At 40.8% G+C, this 16,758-nt stretch overlaps 1 protein-coding gene across 1 annotated transcript; it reads left to right on the forward strand.

Annotated features, from left to right (window-relative positions):
• Positions 1-10,127: 10,127 nt before the first annotated feature.
• Positions 10,128-13,444, forward strand: kcna2b (potassium voltage-gated channel, shaker-related subfamily, member 2b). The gene is made up of 2 exons (XM_015967984.3): positions 10,128-10,242; positions 11,699-13,444. Exon 2 carries the CDS (start codon positions 11,807-11,809, stop codon positions 13,304-13,306), a length of 1,500 nt encoding a protein of 499 aa, XP_015823470.1. The 5' UTR covers positions 10,128-10,242; positions 11,699-11,806; the 3' UTR covers positions 13,307-13,444.
• The last annotated feature ends 3,314 nt before the right edge of the window (positions 13,445-16,758 follow it).

Consider the following 16,758-nt stretch of genomic DNA (forward strand, 5'->3'; position numbering starts at 1 on the left):
CCTAAATTGTCAACAGAAAAATGACAAAAGTTCCAGATGAACTGATTCAGTAGAAATTTTTTCTTTCAATTACAGGTGAAACTCGAAAAATTGGAATGTCATGAATTTATTTCAGTAACTAAAGTGACAATGTGTAGTTTTTACTGTTAATCTCTGGAAACATCCATTGAAATGTTGTTGAAAATGAGTTAAATTATGACCAGTTGATGAAAATATTGGCGGCTTTGTAACATATGACCATAAAAATCTAGTCTAAAATACATGGGCGTGGGTCTAAGTCTCTGGGCGACAACAATGTTTCCTTCTACGTGAGCCTGTGAGGACAAAATGCATTTACTGATTTGTAACAAGCGGTTACAAAACGTTTGCCATTCGTAAATGTCGTTGTCGTACACATTTACCTCTTAACTCGTTGCCATTGATGAAAGGAAGTCTGATTATTAGCCTTCAGCTTTATCGCTGCCTGTTCCGACTCCAACCTGGACCGACATCCTAGGTAGTTTAGCTCCTGTTTATTTGCCAGAGTTAACCAAACTACAGACCTCTGCATGCCCCCTCGACATCTGACCCTCATCTTTGATTAAAAATGCTTTTCATTCCATTGGTCCCAGTATGCTCTCTATAATTAATTCTTCACTGGTGTAATGATTTGAAGTTATATATTTATACACTGTAATTAGATCTAAGTATTATAATCAGAAGTGGTTGTTTTTATCATCAGGGAGTTTACTTAAACACTCTGTATTGACTGAGAGACAAGAAAAGAGAGAGTTGGGATCATTTAAGAATCTTTAATTTCTATAATTATAAATTCTTACAATCTACCAGGACTATCTCAATGATGGATGCATATGGATTTGGATGTTTCGTGTTGGTGTGTGTGTGTGTGTGTGTGTTGTTCAGAATCTCTAGGCTGACGTAGCGAATCTGGTTGTTATGACTAGGAACCACGAGGCTTCAGAAGCTGATGACATGAGCCGCCATTTTGTGCCGTGACCACGTACCTATGGAGTCTCCCGTGTAGATCAGGAAATGCCAGGTCCTCGGACCTCGGATGTACCGGAGCTGGTGAAACAGCGGTCGCAGCACTACAAAGCCCGTCTGTGGGTCGGCTCCGGTAGCAGTCGGCAGGCGTCAGCAAGTTCACTCTTATTTTGAATGAACGTCGTCTAGTTGTTCAAACGACGGAAACTTCCAGCTTGACAGTTCTCAGCTTAAAGTAGAAAGTACAGCTGGCCAGCCTGTAACTTTCTTAATGATGACGATGGAAATCCTTAGGACCTCCACATGAATGGAACTGAGGTTAACATGGAACTGAGTATAAAATGGCGTTGCCTTGTTTTATATCTCCCAGTTGTTTATAAATCTTAGTAAACCGGATTGGACGACTTAAGTAAACAACCCAGATTCTCTCTACGACAGACGGAAGTTCTGATTGGTTGAAAACAATGTGTCATGCGTTTCCATGGTAATGTAGATCAGTCTGTCTGGTGCAGTCCTGTTTATTCATTAAACACATAACTCATCATTCCATTCCAATCATTACACTGGTTTCTGTTCAGGTCCCTGCTTACTTTAAGAATGCTGTAATCCACACGCTTCTTGCAAAACCCAATCTTGATCAGTCTCTCCATAGCAGCTTCAGACCAATCTCTAAACTTCAATTCATCTCCAAGATCTTGGAAAAGGTTGTGGCTGAACAGCTCACAGCTGCTCTTGATGAACAGAACATCTATGATTGCTTCCAGTCAGGTTTTCCTAGAGCTCGTTCTACTGAAACAGCTCTTCTTAGGGTCTCTAATGACCTTCTGACCTACAGTGATGCAGGGGACTGTTCTCTTCCGGTTCTGCTGGACCTGACTGCAGCCTTTGACACTGTTGACCATCACCTGCTACTGGAGAGGCTGAGAGACTGGGTAGGCCCACCAAAGAGTTCCTGAGCCTGTGAATGATCTCTGAGTCTAAGCTGAATTACGGAAATAAATTGACTTTTACACCATATTCTAATGTTTTGAATTTCACCTGTATTGCATCAATTCTTCATTTAAAATGACAGTTTTATTGCAATATTAAAATAATAACAATAGGAATAATAATAATTTGTGAGACATTTTGATTTTTATTGCTTCCTTTCATGAGTAAGTAGGACACTTCAGATAAAAACACATTAAACACAATGGTTTAAACATTGTTTAGACTTCAAACTGACAGTTTTTTGGAGAACAATGGTGCCGAATCACAGGTTTTCATCTACAAACCAACATCAGAAGGGCCTTTCTGTCACAGACAAGCTGGACCGGTTCTTTAATAGAGAGCAGCATTTATAAACATCAGTGAAGTCACACCAAAGACAAACATTAAAAGGAAAGTGACAGCTATGAGAGCCACAGCGGAACAGCCTGCAGGGATTTATTTTGAGCTTGGAAAAGAGAAGGTGATTCCCCGCAGCCTTGGCTGCCTGTTAGGAGAACAGAACCGGGCTGTGGAAACCTTCATGTCTTCTCTGTGCCAAATAGGTAAATATTAACAATGTAACAGGGGATTGCAGCACTGCCTCTGCCATGCTGTGTATGCTCGCTTCAGTGAGCCCACCACTTCTCTGATCACGCAGCCGTTTGTCAGGCATTTTAAAAATAACAAGCGAAGTTATTATTTTTTGTCCCTACTCATCAAACATGAATTTGAAGTTACGTTGCTGCGTTTGTTTTCATCCAAGCTCTCCACCATCCTTGTTGCTACACTAGGAAGTCTCCATAGTAACAAGGGAAGGCGGCTGGCAGGATGGAGGGAACAGCAGCAGCTTCAGCTTTGATAGGAGAGATCAGCACTTACTCTGTTTGAATTAGCGCCAACCACTAAACCATTTACTGTGGATGTGCACGGCTTGTGAGAAGAAATTTTATTTATGAGCACTAACGACTATGAGGATGTTTCTGGAAGAGGATGGGAGCAGACTGGGTCTCAGCAAGCAGGGACTTTGTTTGGAGAGCAGCGCTAAGATGAGCTAAGACAAGGCCAGCATCCCTGACTGCACATGCACCCAAATAATAAGCTTCTATATAAAAATCATGGTGGTGACATTTTGTGAAACAGCAAAGGTCACTGGAACAGAAGATAAAATGAAAAAAAAAAGGAAAATAAAAGGTTTCTAGGATTTTTCTTGATATTCTGAAACATTCTTCTGTGTACAAGTTGTCATTAATGCATTTTATGCATGTAGTTTTTCCCAAACGGCCTCTGTCCAGAGGCTTTGTCTGAAAAGCTGATGAGCTGTCTGAACGCAGTAGGGGGTGAAGTCTGGAATTCCCTCATATTTCTGCTAAAATCCCCTTGTGATACATAATACACAACATACTCTAACCCTAACCCTGTTTTCCATTCAGTACTTAAAATTTTATGTTTGCTATAAGCATGATAAAGATCAGATGAATGCAAAGCTAAAAATTGTTGTCCAGACTGCTGTTTGGTGAGCTGCAACCTTTTGCACGCTTAAAATCTGAAAGCTGCAGATTTTGGACAACGATTCTGTGCAGAACCGTCACATCAACAAACCTACTAAAAATCTATTAAATCTAAGTAACAACCGTCTCTGTGCAAAAATAAAACAACCAAGAACCTGCAATTGTGCTTGTGGACCATATTCTTTCACTTATTTCTGAGCAAATTATTTCTCTAAAGTACACTTTTTACTTTTTACATTAAGACAAAAGTTTCTGTAAACAAATAATTTAAAATACTCTTATTTCGAAATACCTCATAAATTATTTATCTAAAAATACCAGAACTCACTAATTACATACATATAAATCTGAACAAACAATAACGTTGACTGAAAAGAAAACTATTTGCTGTATTTTGATGCAGCCTCTGCTGACGATGATTACCCAGGATGCTGTTGCTAGTGCTTTCACATAAATTTGATTAATTCTGCAAGCTGATTGGCTGATCAGTGATAGACATGCAGCAGACAAGGCAGACTCTTTAAATGGCCAACAGTCTAAACATAGAAACACCCTGACACACACATCTAAACAATCTACACCTATTTTCCTTTGATTTTAAAAATCATGCATTCTTTTTTATCAGCTGTTGGAGGTCTGTGATCTGCTGCCTGTATAGTCAGTTGTTGTTGTCACAACAAACAGACAGATGGTGGAGAGGGTGATGAAGTAGCAGAAAGAAGATGCTGCTATGCTTCACGCTGGATGACTCATCACTCTGTCACTGTGACCTTTATCTGCTCCTCTCTCCACCTCGTATTTCTTTTCCCTTTTATTTTTATTATCAGCATTCCTTTTATCTCGGTGGGTGTGCCACTCCCCTTCTCACATCCTCTACGTGCCCTGTCATACAAATCTGCACATAATGAGAACATTTACATTTTCTTTCCTCTCTCGCTCCCTTTGAATCTTTTTTATTTCCCTGAGGAAGTCTCATCTGTCTAAAGTGGGTAATTCTGATTATTTCACAAACTGTAGCTTTTAGACCCACAATTCAGGTAGAATAATAATCATTATGGTTTGTATTTAACATCATCCTGTTAGTCAGCCTTTGACTGACATCAGAAAACAATCAGTGGAGCATCTAAAGCTGCATATTTCATATTTATGCACAGCTGCATCTGCAAATCGGACATCATTTACATGCTGCCCTCTGAGATAAGCACACATTTGGAAACATATCGATTCCCTCTTTGTTTCCTTAAAGGCCAAGAAAACAAGAGAATGTGAAATAAAATCAATTCAGGAGTACTCCACTCTGAAAGTAAGCAGATCTCTCTAGAGGGCCGTGATCATGACCAGCCTGGCTGAATTTCAACAAGAGAGGCAGAGAACTTCCAAGGTCACCGTCTATTTATAGAGGATGGGCCTGAAGAATGGAGAGAAGATCCGATCAAAAAGAGGGAAGAAGGTGTAAACAAGTAGATGCAGAAGCAAAGGTCTCAGGATTGATGTGAGGCACAGGATCGAGAGGGGGAAAAGGTTCTTTCATGCATCAGTAATAACATATTTACATAGACAGACATCTGTTGCTTTGGAGTATTTTGCAGAAATGAAAAGGTAGAACACCTATACAGGTATGACTAGTTTCAAGATTAGCTTGGATTCAGTTACAAGCAAATTATCAAGATCACTGCAGAAGAATGAGGTTGAGTGAAATCTTACGTGTGTTCCCAGGATAGTTTTATGAGTGAAGATCATCTACAACAGAAGCCCTGGTGTGCCACCTTAAGGCAGCAGAATTTGGAGTCTTACTTTAGGACATCTCTTTTCTGATTGGCTAGCAACACGACTCTACCACTTATTCAGTTAGCTTTGCAACGTTGATGTTTTATCTTCACAAATAACACAAGCCTGGAGGAGTTCCGCTGTGTGGCGGAGTTGCTAATGCTAATGACGGTTAGCTTCTACTAGTTGAGACGTTCTCTGCTGATTCCTGGATGCTAAACCAACAACCGCCTTCCCCGTCACAAACCAAGATGGGTGAGTCCATGAATGTTAAGTGACAGTGTGATGTAGTTCTGGTATGTCAGCTCAATTTTTTAAAGTCCCAACAGACCAGGCTGGCAATTCTGAAGTTGAAAGTGGAATATTTTTGCCACAGAGGGTGATAGGGGCTGGGTGGCCTTTCAATAACCCTGTAAAAGGGTCATTTTAGCACATACTGGCTGAAAAAATGATTTTAAAATATGAAAAAGTTGCAAAGTATCCCTTTAAAACATGCTTTTTTCAGTGTTCCACGCCGTTAATTAGGAGATGCAAGCATCAGGACATTTGCATTCATGGATTTAGTCATAAATGCCTCTGAAAAGCAAATTATTCAAAAGTTAAAATCAAGTCCATCTGTCAGGCTGCTGAAGCCCACTGAAACTGGGTCATGCAACAGGACAACGTTGCCAAGCACACACACACACACACACACACACACACACACACACACACACACACACACACACACACACACACACACACACACACACACACACACACACACACACACACATCTATGACAAAAAAGGCTTAAAAGGTAAAAGTTGCAGCAGCCAGCGTCCAGATTTTCCTTCTCAGAAACTGCCAAATGACTTGAAGGGAACTGTTCATAAATCAGTGCTTCTGACTCTTAATGAACAGAACAGCTGTGGGAAGAGTGGGCCAAAATTTCTCCACAATAGTGTCAGAGCCTAGTGTTAGCAGACAGATGACATTTACCTCCAAATATTTCATCTGAGGTTAGAGAATCGTGAGAAGTGATTCTGAGACCTGCTCATGACAGCATGGATCATTATGCTGTTAGTTATTTGTGCTTGTTCCTTTTATTAAATGAATATATTTAAAATGTAAAACTAAAACACATAAACGTGTCTTGCACACAGACATAAAACATTCTGACTGTATTTTTAGAAGCTGGATGATTAAACGTGTTTTTTGGTGAAGCGCTGCTGGCTGCATCAGAGTTTTCTCCTTCCTACTTTGAGCGTGAGCCATCACCTGCTGCAGCTCCAGCAGAGGTCATCCAGGACAAAGCTCCTCCCCTGCAGTCTGCTGTCACGACCCCCTTTTATTTACCCTCTGCGTGTCTCTTTTCCACATTCCCTCTTTTTACTTCCACGTGTTCTGCTGCATGGGAAGAGTGGAGAGTATGAAGGTCTGCAGAATCACAAACACAAAACATCCTCATCACCCAAGCTCCCCTTGTGGGGGCTACTGGGAAAATCACGTGTTTACGAGACCTAATGGGATACTTGCTTTGTTGGGAATGATCCTATATTTTTATTGTATCTCAACCTCTGATATGCCGCCTGCTTATTTTGAGACCTGCAATATTAAATATAACCAACTAGATTCATCAGTCAAAAATATCCTTCGAAAATTTAAAGTTCTCTGGTCTTTTTGAAGTCATATGACCCAAATAGCTGGAAAACATTCTATGGTTTCACTCTGAGGTTCTAGGTGACCTGCAGAGCGTAACTTAAAACATAATCAATGATCCATATCTGTTCGAAGCTGAAACCAACTGAAGGTGAACTGAAATGCGGAAGGCTGCTTTGTGCTCTCCGAGTTCTCCCTCCCAACACTAAGAATTTTTAGATGTTTTTCTGCTCCAACACACCTGATTTGAGTTATTGTGTGATTGACAGGCTTCCTCAGCAGTATATGACATGCTGAAGAGGTATTCAGTCATTGCATCTAGAAACACAGCTTTTAACAGGTACACGGAAAAGTGACCACATAATCCTGGTCTTAGCTTTCCTTCACTGGCTCCTTGTTTGCTATAGGATTGATTTAATGCTAATTTTTAAGGCACTTAATGGATTGGCCCCTTCCTATTTAAAAGAACTCAAAACATCACTCTAACACTAGAAAACTTAGGACAAACAATCAGATGTACCTCACTGTGCCCAGATCTAAATACAAAAGTAAGGGTGATTGTGCCATTGCAGTGTCCGCTCCAGGTTTGTGGAACAAGCTCCCTTTTAATATTAGATCTGTTTGGGAGACTTTAAAAAGCTGCTAAAAACTCATTTTTTTCTCCATGGCTTTCAGGAAGTATTGATATTGCTCATTTTTTCTTCTAATCTTAGGATTTGTATTTTCTTTTTACTTTTCATCCTTGTTTTATGATCATGATTTCTTAATATTTTATAGTTCTGCTGAGATTGTTTGTTTGCATTGGTTTAGTTTTTGTTGTACAGCACTTTGGTGCAGCTCTGTTGTTTTTTGAAGTGCTTTATAAATACATTTGACATTGACATGCAGAATAGTGGTTCTCCAGAACCAGAACTGGTCACCACAGCAATGCAAGACAAACATAAAATGGTTAAAATAACAATAACTGTTGGAACACTACAAACAACAACAATCCTCAACAAAAACAGAATGTAATCAGACAACCCTGCATGTCTAAAATGCTACTGCACAGGAAAAACTGTAATGTTGTTACTTTGCATCGTGTGAACAAAGCCAACAAATGAAAAAAATATTAAATATCAAACATATTATTTTCAAATACAATTACACATGCAAACAAAACACTTACTGGGATTTTAGTCATGTTTATTGTGTTCAGACAGAGCAAGCCATTCATCTCCCCAGACTATTTAATATTATTTATTTACTTATTTATTGTTGAAATAGCCTTAGTTTTGAAACACAGAGAGTGAATCATTAATAATAATGCAACGTTTAAAGCACAATGGCAAATCTACAAAACAAATTTGCCTAAAACATTTCTTTCATGCTTCTTAAACAACATTCTAACAAAGTATGGCTGTAAAAATATTGAGGAAATTAAAATAAAAACATAAAATTATGATGTGGTTCTCTTGCATTTGTCAAAAAAACCTCAGCCTAAAACATGGATCGGTCCAAAAAAACAATGATTGGACAATTGGTTGCCTGTCTCTCCAGACCGCCATGTTTCTGCACTTCCCATAGGTTCTCCATTCATTGCGCATGCACACATTTTGCAACATAACACCACTGGTGTTAGAGGATCTCCACTCTATAATATCAGAGAAGGAGAAACCACTGGCTGCAACTACAAGAGTCCAAAAAAGAAAAACACAATTTGAAGTCATGGAAAACAAAAGATGTTTGGATCTAGAAAAGGTGACTGGTGTTTAGCGCTCTCTCGTTTACTCTGTCATTGCAGGTTTCCAGTTCTGTGGCGTAGGGATGACCGATGGGAGGGGTGAGAGTTATGTGACCATGTTTGTGTTTAAAAGCCAACTTGTTTTACAGATTAAAGCCATTGCAGCTTTTATATGGACTGGAGTAAATTAACTGTGGTTTGATAGCAATCTTGACTCAAACAGTGTTTAACTCTAATATCTTCTCAGTCTTTCTTTTCCTGATTTATTCCACTCACACAGAAGACTGGGAGATGTTGGCTCAGCTCTCTCCTTCCTAGAACTTCAGAATGGTTCTCCTTTATTTACATTCACAGCTGATGAGGATTTTAAGGGTCTTGGTCATCAATCAGACTGTTTATGTAGCAGCTCTCATTGAAACCTTCAGAAAAATTGGCAAACTGACTAAGCTGGCTCCCTGCTTAGTCCAGATTGAGCTACTACTGCTGCTCAGGCATCCAAACGCTTTCATCGAAATCAAGATTCTTATAAATGGACAAACGAGAGATTGTAAATCCTGTTAAATTCAGGCAGTATAGAAAACATCTGAGCAAGCAGAGCAAAACGTGCTGGACACTGACCCTCAAGGCCCGGAATGGAATAGCCCTGTTCTAGGCTCTAAGTGTCACAATCTAATCAGCTAATCAATCCAAAACACCTGCAAAGGGTTTCTGGGCCTTTAGAGGGTCTCTCAGTCTAATAACTGAAACGAATGGACTTTTGCACCACATTCAAATTGTTGGAGTTTGTATTTTAATGAAGGGTCAGAGTTGATGAGCCTCACAGCCTTAGAGAATAGCATGCTCCTGGGCTGTTGTCTGGGCTTTGCGGCTGATACATGTCTTTCCTGAAGGAGGGATGATGAATAATTTATGAACTGGATGAGTGAGGTCCAACCACTTAGACTTTATTTTATTTATTTATTTATTTATTTATTTATTTATTTATTTATTTATTTATTTATTCAGCTGTCTTTCTGAACTTGTCTGAATTCAGAGCAGCTTTTTATTTCTTTTTTCATTTATTTATTTATTTATTTATTATGCTCTTTTTATGAACACATTCTGGCAAGCTGACTGATGTCTGCCGGGAGGATTGCCCAGTTAAGTTTGGCTGTTTCCATGTGACATCATTTAAAATCTTAACAATAAAATAAATGAACATCCCATCGTTAGCTCCTGGCCCACTGGTTTTATGATCATTTGTGAACTCCTTATTTGTGCGAGTCTCTGTCATCCTTTATTCTCCGGTGAGAGATTCGTTCCTTGGTGAAAGGCGATGCTTCCTCTTTAATGTGAAAGCAGCGACGAGAGGAGGAAGAGGGAGCGCGCGCAGGGATGGGGCGAGGCGCGCACGAGGCTTTTAGTATGCGCTGCGATGCCCAACTGCAGCCCACTCATCCCAACTACGGTGAATTATGGTGAAATATGAGAGACCAGGCGAAGAGACCGGCAGCTAACGCAGCAGTTACTCGTGATGAGGGGACAAGGCGGGCTGCGCAAATTAGTCTAAATAAGTGGAGACGGACAGATACAGAGCAAGGACCTAAAGGCAACTTAAGAGAAGAGACGGAGCGGATCAAATCCGCGCGTCTGCGCACCGAGAGAATCGCGGTGAATTCCTGCATGCCATTAGCCTCTCTGACATGATGCTGTAGCCCAAACAGAATGCTGTGCTGCTTTTGTTTTTAGTGCATGCAGACTGCTGTGGCTGTCCTCACCCAGAGGAAGAAAGCTGCAAATGGCTTGTGCATGCCTGGCACCTGTCGTTCCAAACAACTGCAAGCTCACCATACATCTCCATATTATATCCAACTGCATGCATTTGGCTGCTTTCTCTCAGATCTCTCAGAGAAAAAACAATAATTGTATTTTTTATGTGATTAAAACTGCCACCAGATGATTGTGTGATTACTGGAATGTGGCTGAGGACGCACACCTGTTTCACTTTTGTATTTTTTTTAAATATTTGTCTTTAGACAGTAAAAATGAGATATTAGAGGATATTTTGGTTAAACAATTATAAGGCTGACCTAAACGCCATAAGTGGTAACATGTTTGAGGATCAAACAGGTGACTGTGCCTTACATGATGCGCTGAAGCATAGGTGTTTTTGAATAAAAGATGCTGTCAGCAGCTCTTCTGCCTCGTCTCCTCTGCAGCTGCTGAATGACAGGATTACATTTCTCGTAGCTGTTGGCATGTTTATTCTGGATTTATCAATTCTTTTGATGATGTCAGCATTAAGTTTTCTCATTGCATCCCCTGAATCTGCATCACAACATGTTTGTGTTGGAGGAGAGGGAGGTAAATCCTGCATCCTCACACCTTAATTCCACCCTCCGGCTAGTCCCACCGCAACCTTGCTGCAGAGCTGGGGAGCCTCCGGTGATTTGCGACTTTTAGAAAGGAGCTAATTTAAAAAGAGGGCAAGGACTTTGCACCGGGGACTTCATCTAAATCTGTTTTCCACCAGGGGATATTATGTAAACAAGAAGTGCCAGCAGGTATGACACTGCTGCTTTTCTTGTATGTTCTCAGTCCATTTTTTTTGTTAAAATAATAAATAAAAATGTAAAAACAAATAGAACTGTTCAATGCATTGTGTTGACCGTCTCACCATGATCTTCTGACAAATGCAGCCAAACAGATCTGAGCAAGCATTTTTTTCCTCTTTGAAGGTAAATCCTGATGCACGAAATGACGATCCATCTCTGAGGTTCTGTGGAGCACTCAGCACATAATCAGATCTTTTTGTTGTAACTGCACCCTGTGAGAGTGGATGTAGTATTAGTGGCTAGCATATTGATCCTGCAGGGTGCTCATATGAGACAGAACTCATAACTTAATACACATAGACCCAGTGGAGCCGATGAGATTTGTTTTCATCTTCTCTGCTCTTGTGCACTAGCAGGAATGGCCCAAAGTGGCTTTCTGGGAAAATGTGACAACTGTATTTTTAAAGAAAGAAAATAATTCTTATGGGATTAAGTTTTGTTCTCTGCTCATTGCATGCAGCACAGAGCAACAAGTAGTTACATCTCTCATTTCTGTCCCTGCATGCTTGCAGGCGGACCTGCCTGTGCCTGAACCCTCCAGCGTTTGGAGCCTTTACGTCCTCGTGGCCCAACGTGGCCCCCGCCCTATCTGAAAGCTGCAGGCCCCATCTTCTTCCACCATGACGGTTGCCACCAGCGACCCTGCAGATGAGGCGGCACATTCAGGTCAGCCTCATGACCAGTATGATCTCGAGCCGGATCACGAATGCTGTGAGAGGGTCGTCATCAACATCTCAGGCTTACGCTTTGAGACTCAGCTCAAGACGCTCTCTCAGTTTCCAGAGACGCTGCTTGGTGATCCTAAAAAAAGGATGAGGTACTTTGATCCCCTCCGTAATGAGTACTTTTTTGACCGGAACCGGCCGAGTTTTGATGCTATCTTGTATTACTACCAGTCTGGAGGGAGGCTACGGCGGCCTGTCAATGTGACTCTGGACATTTTTTCCGAGGAAATTAGGTTTTACGAGTTAGGAGAAGAGGCCATGGAAATTTTCAGGGAGGACGAAGGCTTCATAAAGGAAGAAGAGCGACCACTGCCAGAGAATGATTTCCAGAGGCAAGTGTGGCTTCTGTTTGAATACCCAGAAAGTTCAGGCCCAGCTCGAATCATCGCCATCATCTCTGTCATGGTGATTCTCATCTCCATTGTGAGTTTCTGCCTGGAGACACTGCCGCTTTTCCGAAACGAAGAAAATGATAATTACAATTATCCAGCTCCGTCCATGTCCAACTCCACTTCTAATTATTACAGCTCACCATATTTTACAGATCCGTTCTTCATCGTGGAGACCCTCTGCATTATCTGGTTCTCCTTTGAGTTCCTCGTCAGATTCTTTGCTTGTCCAAGCAAAGCTGGATTTTTTGGTAACATCATGAATATCATAGATATTGTTGCAATCATTCCTTACTTCATCACCCTTGGCACAGAACTTGCAGAGAGGCCAGAGGATGGCCAGGCAGGTCAGCAAGCTATGTCTTTAGCTATCCTTCGCGTCATCCGTCTGGTGAGGGTGTTTCGTATCTTTAAACTCTCTCGCCACTCTAAAGGACTCCAGATCTTAGGACAAACTCTGAAAGCTAGCATGCGTGAGCTGGGCCTGTTAATCTTCTTCCTGTTCATTGGTGTAATCCTCTTCTCAAGTGCCGTCTACTTTGCAGAAGCAGATGAGCCTGATTCACAGTTTAGCAGCATCCCAGAAGCCTTTTGGTGGGCAGTGGTTTCCATGACCACTGTAGGCTATGGAGACATGGTACCAACAACCATTGGAGGAAAAATTGTGGGGTCTCTCTGTGCAATTGCTGGCGTGCTGACTATCGCCTTGCCCGTGCCTGTCATTGTGTCGAACTTCAACTATTTCTACCACAGAGAGACAGAAGGAGAGGAGCAGGCGCAGTACCTGAACATCCCAAGTGTGCCTAAAGCCAGCTCAGCTGATGATCTGAAGAAGAGTGGACGGAGTGGCAGCGGATCCACGCTGAGCAAATCTGACTATGTGGAGATCCAGGAAACTGTGAACCACAGCACTGAGGACTTCAGACCAGAGGCCAAGAAAACAGGAAACTGCACATTGGCCAACACCAACTTTGTAAACATCACAAAGATGCGTACAGACGTGTAGTGGGTGGTCCAACTAAACGTCAGCTGTCTCCTTCTGCTGATCCACAAAGAATGAGCATACCGTTACTTTGCAGGTATTGAGGAAACCCTCAAGTTTTCACTCTCTTAATGGACTGATCAGTGTACATTGTAAAACTGCCACCTGTCTTATGTCAGACATGTTGAATGTGTGCATGAAGTTCACCTGTAGTTGTACTTATCCTGCTTGTAACTGTAGCCAGGCAGTAGCCAAACCAGTAATAATCAAACATCATAAAGGGACCACTAGCATCTATCTTAGTGCTCAAACTGCTGCAAAAACAAGTTGGATGAATATTTTTCATCTCAAGAAAATGCAATGAACTTGTGTGATGAAAAACTAGCAACATTCACAAGCATCTTTAAACTGTTGCTCTTACTGCCAAAGCCTTGACAGGGCAAATCTGAGCTGAACAACAGACACAAAGTGTTTTACTGCACAATGTCGTAGTCACAGATGAATTATGAGTGCATTTCAGGGTTCGTCTTTTGGCCCTCACTTGGTTTTCCAGTTTAGGGCTCTCAGAAAAGGGGAAATGACTGGCTAGCAGCAAATCTGGAACTCAGCAGTTCAGTAAAGTTAGTTTTTTGCCTATCTTCCTCATTAAATCTTGAATGGAATTACAGAACACACATATTTTCTGTAATCACAAGCTAATAATCTGCCATTTGTATTTTAATCAGTCCAGACAAGCAGGTTATCAAATATATAAATGAGCATTTAGAATGTCTTTTTTCATTTATTTAAGTTCTCTTTTATTTCAGTTTGTTTTTGGAAGTAATTTGGCTTTTCTTTTTAATATTGATGGGATATGTTTTTATATGTGTCAGAATGTCTTTTTTAATTTTTTTTATCATTTCGTCACAACTGTTACTGTTCAGAACTTCTCACCATTCCATGTTAAAATTGAGATTGAGATGAAATTTATTTTAAAGTTTGAATGTTCAATTTAAAGCAACTTTATTTGTAACTTCTTGCAGCAATGTGAACTCATACGGTCAATTCTTCCCTATAGGAAGCCTAGGCCATGCCCATCTACTTCTGAACAATGGGTCCACGGAAGAACGAAAAAATGAATGTGTGTCAATAAGTTGTTTTCCAATTCCATTTATGTGCCATGGATTTCATATTTAATATTTGTCAATTTTAAAAACACATTCTGATGCCAATTTCAAAAGTTATTTTAGGTTTTGTGTGAAAAGGGGGTGGGGTGGTGGTGGTGGTGGCAGGTGGGGGTGGGGGGGGGCATGTCCTCCCACTTTTTCCAAAGTCAATTTTTGGCCCCCTGCACTTTTTACCATCCCAAAACAATATTACACTACATTAGACACTGGTTGAGCAGTAGGACCAAGCAGAAAACAACCTATTGTGTTGAAGCCTGTTTCACATTAGAACCGTGCATAAGCTCATCTACTGGCTCCACTGATACTTGCTAGTGTGTGATTGGCCGTTCCTGCCACCTGTGTATTTGACAGTTCTGCATTCCTGACATTGCATAAAAGAGCCTCTAGGTTGTGGTTTTATACATATTTTTGTATACTTACTGGAAAGATCCTCCTCTCCCCCCCGATCCTCATGCCGGTTGTGCCCCCCCCCCCCCCCCCCCCCCCCCCAGTCACAGTTATGTCCAGGATTACAAATGTGCATCACCAAAGTGACATGGAGAAGAGCAGTAGTAAAATGGCTGTGAGATTAGCATACTTTAAATCCTTCCCTCAGGAGGAAGGGACCACCATAAATCTCGCCATGTGGTAAGTAGCATCTATGCTGGGGGAGAGGAGATTCTAGTGTGACATCATATATTCAATGTGCTGAGGTCTGATTAGTAGTCATAGTAATTACGAACTTGATTGGCGTGGTCGAAGCACACATCATTACTTTTCATTTAAACTGAAGTCCAACATATGTGTAATTCAGGGCGTAAGGCAAAGCTAATTAGAAAATATTATGTATTATTTTAGCCTCAGTCACTTGCATTCCTCTTTTTGTTCTTCCCTGGACCCATGATGAGACTTAGGCTCCCTACATCCTAAAACATCATAGATTTGTTAAAAATAAAAAGGAAAGAACCAAAATGTTGATCTGAGAAGCCACATTTGACCTCAACATCACCTCTATCCACCAGAGTCTTGCTGTTCAGCTACTAGAAACAACACTAAACTTCAGCTGTTTACTTTAACAATGAATAATCTTTTTTTATGAAATTACTGTATCTTTTTAGTTTGTTATACTCAATTTCCCCTGCATTTCTCTCTCTAACCTATACATCAAAATGAGTAAACTGCCTCCTTCTGCAACACATAAAAATTGAACAATTATGTTCACCGAGCAAGTGGCCTGCAGCATAAAGTGTCTTGAGGAATAAAAATAAAGATAATAGTTATAATTCCACTGGTCGATAAGGCCGACATGCAGTAATACAGGACGTGGATTGATGGATGGGATATGCCCTAATCTTTCAACAGATGTTTTTCTACTTAGTGGAGCTGCATGTCCTTTAAAAGATGTAGCATGTATGATTAATACTTAAAAAATCAACTGACTTGAACATTTTCATATATGTCTAGATGTTACAGTTATTGAAGAAACTGCAAAATCTGACTTTTTCTGGTTCCCACATCCCAGAAATTAGTTAAGGAAGTAAAACACCTGCTGATAGTCCAATGGATGCACAGAGCTTCATAGATAGTGAGAGTTTTCGCTCATCTGAGTAAATTATGATGCTCTGAGGAACTGTCTGAGTGCTCCTATTGCCAGCGTATCGATCCATCCTGCCCATCGTGTTGCGTTATTTTGTGTGTTGCGGAAGTGAGTGAGGAAAATGGAAAGCTTTTAGGTACACACACGAGCTGAGACTCTGGCTTTTAGAAGCTGCTTGGTAGTGGCTGGTCTTGTTAAATGCAAGCTCGGATGACAGCGTGCTCTGATGCATCCTTGCACGCTGTTTACAGCCTGCGTTCTGTATATATTCAACATATGCACATTATGATTACTTCAAAGAGAAGGGAAAGGAATGTGTTGCTACAATATGGAGATTTGTCCAGCTGTTATGTGATGATGTATGACATCATCCTAGGATCAGACAGGACCAATTACTGGTAAGTGAAGAGAGGAAATGGAAGGAAAGGGAAAATGTGATAATGGTGGTTAGATAAACACTGCCTGCTCTCCGTTTTCTTCTCCAGTGGTGTGTTCTTGTGTTTGTCTAAACTGCTATTGTGAGGAACACCTTTGTCACTTTCAGCTAGGTCTGGACCTCTGTACTCTCACTTCTTATTACCAAACAAAAACACTGACGTGACACTCTGTCAAGACAAAATTTGTCTTGAAGAAACAAACGGAAACATTTCTGTCCTGCAATTCACAATGAAAACAAGAAGACATTCACACACCAACTCTGAGCCTGTGTTCTTGTGTGTACACACACTGCCTGA

The sequence above is a fragment of the Nothobranchius furzeri genome, chromosome 15, assembly GCF_043380555.1.
Source record: "Nothobranchius furzeri strain GRZ-AD chromosome 15, NfurGRZ-RIMD1, whole genome shotgun sequence".
NCBI classification, from domain to species: domain Eukaryota; kingdom Metazoa; phylum Chordata; class Actinopteri; order Cyprinodontiformes; family Nothobranchiidae; genus Nothobranchius; species Nothobranchius furzeri.

Coding starts and splice junctions, on each gene's coding strand:
- kcna2b (XM_015967984.3), top strand. CDS start 11,807: ATGACGGTTGCCACCAGCGACCCTGCAGATGAGGCGGCACATTCAGGT.